This window comes from Orycteropus afer, unplaced genomic scaffold (genome assembly GCF_000298275.1).
Source record: "Orycteropus afer afer isolate SDZICR_OR568_19922 unplaced genomic scaffold, OryAfe1.0 scaffold00099, whole genome shotgun sequence".
Taxonomy (NCBI): domain Eukaryota; kingdom Metazoa; phylum Chordata; class Mammalia; order Tubulidentata; family Orycteropodidae; genus Orycteropus; species Orycteropus afer.
Genome location: NW_006921686.1, coordinates 6,411,817 through 6,418,068, shown reverse-complemented (window position 1 = coordinate 6,418,068; position 6,252 = coordinate 6,411,817). Strand labels below are relative to the sequence as shown.

Below are 6,252 nucleotides of genomic sequence, written 5' to 3'. Positions count from 1 at the left end.
CATTGTTTTGTGCCATGCCCAACAGAAATACTCCAGGTTGACAACTTCAGCAATCAGGAGCTCCTCAGTTGCTCATAGAAAATCCCTTGGGGTTTACAAAGACTTATGGGTAGAAAAGCCACACTAAGTAATTTACTACACTGCAAAATGTAAATTTTATTTGAGTAAAATTCAATTCAGCCTTGTTAATTTACATGAAATGTAGATAATCAAATCATTCTTTTTACCAACTTTATTGAAATACACTTTATAGAACCTACCCATTTCAGGTATGCAGTTCAGTGATTTTCAGGAACTTTACTGAGTGGTGCAACCATCACCATAAATTGCTTTGAGAATGTATTGTGATGCTGAATAAGAGCCCTCATGCCCATTTATAGTCAGTCCCCACTCTCACCTCAAGCCCCAGGAGACCACTGACTTACTTTGTCTAACTGTAGTTTTGCTTGTTCTGAAAATTTCATATAAATAGAATCATACAATGTATGGTCCTTGTTGACTGGCTTTTTTCCCTTAGCATGCTTCCAAGGTTTCTCCATGTTGCAGTGTGTATGTATTTTTTTCCTTTGTGGTGACGAAGTATTTTTCCACTATATGGATAACCTACATATTGTCCATATAGATGAACATTTAGATTATTTCCAGTTTAAGGCTTTTATGAATAATCCTGCTATGAACATACACATGCAAGTCTTTGTGTAGACATGTGTTTTTATTTTTCCTGGGTAGATACCTAGGCTTGGAAATGCTAGGTCGAGTGGTAGATTGATACGTAACTTTTTGAGAAACTGGTAAACTTTTCTAAAGAGTACTTCCCACCCCCAAAATTATTGTTTTTCCCAGAATCTACTATTTTTTTTTTTAATTTTAAGAACTTGTTTTACATTCAACGTAATGCGTACATTTAGTTTCATTCCCCATTCACCATGTCCAACCCTAACCCAGTCTCCTCCCCTCCCTATCCTGTAGCCCTCCCCCTGTGCTCTTTATAAATATGCACTCCTGTTTGTCCTGCTTTTCCTCAGTTTGAATGTTGGTCCTTCGTTGTCCCATGGTCTATTGCTCTAAGGGATGTATTACCATAGGGTATGTGGGTGCATCATCCTGGGTTGAGTGGTCTGCATGTATATCTTGTTACCTGTTGGGCTGAGAGACTGCCCCTGGAGGTACGTTTTATTCCAGGTGCAGAATGTATTCCAGGGCCATAGTATTGGGAGTCTTGCCCGAATCTAGTATTTTTTAATAAAAAGTAATGTTATTCCTTTTTTCCACTTATGCTGATTAATTTTTTTCTTTCATGTTTTCATTAGTTTTATCAAAGTGTACACAGAATCTTTATATAAAATGTTTAGGGTTACTAGAAGATTTGTCACGCATTGTATTCCAGCGTCTTATTTTTATGTTGATAAAAAGGCTTATTTTGGACCTTTCTGCTTAATGCTGGAAATTCACGTTTTCACAGCTTTTAGAAAAAGGTTGTGTATCCCAATTTGAATGTTATTATTAAGGCAACAATTTATTAGGGAACATAGCCAAGCAAGTTTGACAGATTTTTCAGAGGTTATATGTGACCTTCACTTGACAAACCACATCAGAAGTCCACATCTTACTGCATCGCATTAGTTGAAATTTGTTTATAAGAACCACTGCATATACTGAATATCATATGCTTTTCTGTAGCTGCAAATAAATAAAAAGCTCTGGAAGTATACTACTTTCTACCTCACAGTAATCCCAACAGTGGAGACTCTTTTACTTCCTGTTTTACAGATGACAGAATTGAGGCAAAGCTATGCTATTAATTTTACAGCTTGTGAAAAGATGTGCCAGGATTTGAACCCACATAGATATTGGCTCCAGAGATGACTGTTACTTAGTATATTATATTATCTTAATTTTTATTGTACCAGAATCAAAATTCCTACCTTAGGAGCCACAAGGCAACAGTGGCGATGGGGCCAAGGTGTGTAGTTGTGCGGAAGATTCCCTGAACCACACTGAAAGGGGTGAAGGACATCTGGTCTCCATGGTATGACCTACTTATCAAGGTGTGTTCAGCTGCAACCACCCCGCGGAACTGGGTGAGGAATTACACGTTGGCTAGTTCATGGTAAACATCCATGAAAGTGAATAAAATCCCTAGCCACCTGTTTCTGTTTCTGTCTTCTTTCTCCTTTCCCAGTTTGGCCTTCCCAAGACCCTGCATATCTCAGGACTCTGTACATCACTACAAGTTGGAAGTAAAATGAGTACATTCAAGGTGAGTGGGGCTTGCCTTTCTCACTGATAAAATTCCTTCTCTCTACTCAGATTGGATATATAATTTTCTCTTTTTGGGGAAGCTTCAAGGAGAAAAGACATGTGAGGACCTTTCGTGTGCCAAGTGCCTGCTTTGTCCATTTTTGGTTTACTTTTGATTTGTTCTCAGTTTTTGTTTTATTAATACTCTTTTTCTTTCAAAAGTAATTCTCCAATTTTATTACTTCCTTGCTAGGTAATTAGCTATTGTTATTTTCTCATGCTCTTTTTCATAATATGCCTTTATAACTATATTTGTATTCATAACCTATATCTAATTTTAAATTGTCCTTTTTTAATCTAATATAAAGCATTCACTTTTTGTAATTACATCATCTTCCAATTGAATTGTTGAATCTTTTATTTTTAACTACTTCTAACTTGTAAGAATGTAGGTGATTTCTGAATTTTGTTGTTTTAAGCAGCACTACAGTGACAGTTTTCCTGCATAAGGCATTGTCCCCTAGAAATCATTTCTGAAAAATCCTCCTTCTCTCCAGTGTACTAGGAACTCATTATTGAAAACGTTAATTGATATGTGGCACGTTAGCTGTTTGGTAGATAGAATATTCAAATACGACCCAGTGTAATAGCACCAATATTGTTGGATGTTATCACGTAGGAAGGAGCTAGATTCTGCTTTTCCATGCCACAGCCATTTTCTCTGTGTGTTTTATTTTATGTTCCTTTTTTTTTCCCTTTCACCTTCAGGCATTAATTAACAACCTTAATTTAAAACATCTGAGGATAATACTAGACTTATTTGCCAAGCACTTGCATTCTGTCACTGCGTTTTGTCTGCAGTGATAGAATGCAAGTGCTTGGCAAAATAAATTTGTCTGAAGAGGTACTTGGTCTCTTCTTCATTTTAAGCATTGAAATCTGAGAAACCTGCTTAGGTTCCCACAGGAAACCAAGGATCAGGAGTGGTAGCCACTCTGTTCAGGTGAAAAAGAGAGACATAAGGAGAGAGACCCATACCTAGTGGTGTGGGTACCTGGAGTATTCTCCTGAGTGATGATTTCCTCTCCTGCTTTCTCACTGTGCCCCTTTTCTCTTCCCAGTGACCTCCTCAAATGCACTGAGGTACTCAGAGCTCCAGCCCAACAAGTACAATGATTAGCCCAGTGATGTTCCATAATTTTAAATTCTTGGCAAAAGATTATACAGTGTTAAAAGAACAAATAACTACTTGAGGTGGAAATATTTTCAATATATATGCTATAAAATGGCATGATATTATTGTAGAACTATTAGAGTCACAGGATAAAGGAAAGCATCAGTAGGAATGTAAGCAAAAGTCATGAACAGACAAGTTAAACAGGAGAAAATGACATAGTCAGTCCATATGTACTCATTTACAATTGAATAAGTAAGAAGTATAAAAATCGGTTGTATTTCCTTGTTAAGGTTATCAAAATAAAGTAAAAATGTGTGAACTGCTTTGCCACTTTATGGGGATTTAGGAATATTTATACTGTCTTACAGATGACTTAAGGAGGAAGAAAATCTCATTATTTGATCATAAGGTTAAATGACCTTACTGACATTTTAATTTTCATTTTGAATTTACTTTAAATAATGAGGGAAAAGAGTACGATCTACATAAAATGATGCTCTTTTCAAGTTGGTTATAATGAGAAAATACCTAAAATTTAAATGTACATTATTTGTTGTTGTTGTTAGGTGCCATCAAGTAGGTTCCAACTCATAGTGACCCTGTGTCCAACAGGATGAAACACTACCCGGTCCTATACCATCCTCACAGCTGTTGCTGTGTTTGAGCCCATTGTTGTAGCCACTGTGTCAGTCTATCTTGTTGAGGGTCTTCTTTTTGGCTGACGCTTCACTTTACTCCTTCTCTAGGGACTGGTCTATCCTGATAACACATCCAAGGCATGTCAGATGAAGTCTTGCCATCCTTGCTTCTAAGTAGCGTTCTGGCTGTACTTCTTCCCAGACAGATTTGTTTGTTCTCCTGGCAGTCCATGGTATATTCAGTATTCTTCCCCAACACCATAATTCAAATGCATCAATCATTCTGCTGTCTTCCATATTCATTGTCCAGCTGTCACATACATATAAGGCAATTGAAAATACCATAGCTTGGGTGAGACATGCTTTAGCCTTCAAAGTGACATCTTTCTTTGTTCTTTGATACCTTAAAGAGGTCTTTTGCAGCAGATCTGCCCGATGCATTATGTCATTTGATTTCTTGACTGCTGCTTCCATGGACATTGATTGTAGATCCAAGTAAAATTTAATCCTTGGAAAGTTCAATATTATCTCCATTTATCATGATGTTGCTTGTTGGTCCACTTGTCAGGATTTTTGTTTTCTTCCTGTTGAGATGTAATCCATACTGAAGACTGTAATCTTTGATCGTCATCAGTAAGTGCTTTATCCTCTTTGCTTTCAGCAAGCAAGGTTGTGTCACCTGCGTATCACAGGTTGTTAATGAGTCTTTCTCCAATCCTGATGCCGTGTTCTTCTTTATATAATTCAGCTTCTCGGGCTATTTGCTCAGCATACAGATTGAATAAGTATGGTTAAAGGATACAACCCTAATGTACATCTTCCCTGATTTTAAACCACACAGTATCTCCTTGTTCTGTTCAAATGATTGCCTTTTGGTCTATGTACCAATAGCTTCCATCATCACAAGCCAGTACAGTACAACAAAATGACAGATGAGTGGTGATGTAATAGGAATAACTGAGGTTTATTAAGCACTTACTCTGTGGCACACACTGTTATAAGTGCTAAAGAGAGACAGGGAAGGAAGGAAGGAGGTGCTGTCAAATTCTGTTGAAATTAAATTGGTACACTTTTCTAGGGTAAATGGCCATAGGAATCTAAAAGTAAAACAGGTGTCTCAGCATCAGCATGCAACACTTAGAGTAATAAATATACTTTGAGAACACCAGGTGAAATACAAGGGCTTCATTGCTTTACGTCCAGGGAAGCTAAGGAGAATCAGTGTATGGCATTTGCAAGATATGGGGAAAGCTAAGATATCTACAAATTAACTCATGTCCCTCAAACTCACAAAAAGCTACTCTGTTCATAATCTTCTCTGCCTTGTCAGTGCTGCCCCCTTTCAAGTGGATGGTAGTTCTAAGTCTCTGTGTGTGTGTGTGTGTGCTTGATGTTTTAGAAATTGGTGACATTCAAGGATGTGGCTGTGGTCTTCACCAAGGAGGAGGCGGGGCTGCTGGACTCGGCCCAGAGGACGTTGTACCAAGACGTGATGCTGGAGAACTTCAGAAACCTGGTCTCTGTGGGTGAGGACAGCCTCCCTCTGGAGTTTCTTTATCTTCTCAGGTGTTCAAGGCTTTGGGGCTCCTGGAATAGCCACCTATATTAGAGGAATTGACTCTACTACCAACAATTTTTTTGTGAAATAGAGTAGAAAATACTAGAGTGGCTTATTAAAGTCCTACATATTCTAATCTTCAGGCCCTACTTTCTCTCTGAATACACCACCTATCTTTTTCTTCTTGCTGTTTGTCCTTGTAGTTTTCCAGACATGGCAATGATATTTTATTAGTCTCCTGTTTTAGAAAAACTTACTGCAAATTTGGTGTCTTAAACAACACAGATTGGTTGTCCTGCAGTTCTGTAGGTCAGAATTCCAATATGGGTCTCATTTTGCTAAAATCAAGATGTTGTCCAGGATGCATTCCTTTCTGGAGACTCTAGTACAGAATTCACTTTGCCTTTTCCAGCTTCTAAATACTGCCAGATTCCTCCGAGTGTGGCCCCCGTCCTGCATTTGCAAAGCCCACCACATTTGCATCATTCTAACCATTCTGTAGTCACTTTTCTCTTGAATACACTGAGCTCACCAGATAATGAAGGGTATCCTATTTTAATGTTAGCTGATTCACGATGTTAATTCTATCTGTAGCCAAATTTCCCTGTAATGTAACACATCCTCAGTTCCTGCAATTA

The 6,252-nt window shown here is 37.9% G+C and overlaps 2 protein-coding genes across 2 annotated transcripts in view; both read left to right on the top strand.

The window, feature by feature from the left end:
- The window catches only part of LOC103198901 (zinc finger protein 234-like), a 38,801-nt gene extending 35,380 nt beyond the window's left edge, over positions 1–3,421 (top strand). The window contains 1 exon segment of the mRNA XM_007943108.2: positions 3,363–3,421. Within this exon segment, the coding sequence (XP_007941299.2) occupies positions 3,363–3,421 (59 nt within the window).
- Positions 3,422–4,988: 1,567 nt separating this feature from the next.
- The window catches only part of LOC122150162 (zinc finger protein 234-like), a 14,516-nt gene continuing 13,252 nt past the window's right edge, over positions 4,989–6,252 (top strand). Inside the window, exons 1-2 of the mRNA XM_042781255.1 lie at positions 4,989–5,000; positions 5,456–5,578. Coding sequence (XP_042637189.1) covers positions 4,989–5,000; positions 5,456–5,578 — 135 coding nt within the window. The remainder of the gene's footprint in view (positions 5,001–5,455; positions 5,579–6,252) is intronic.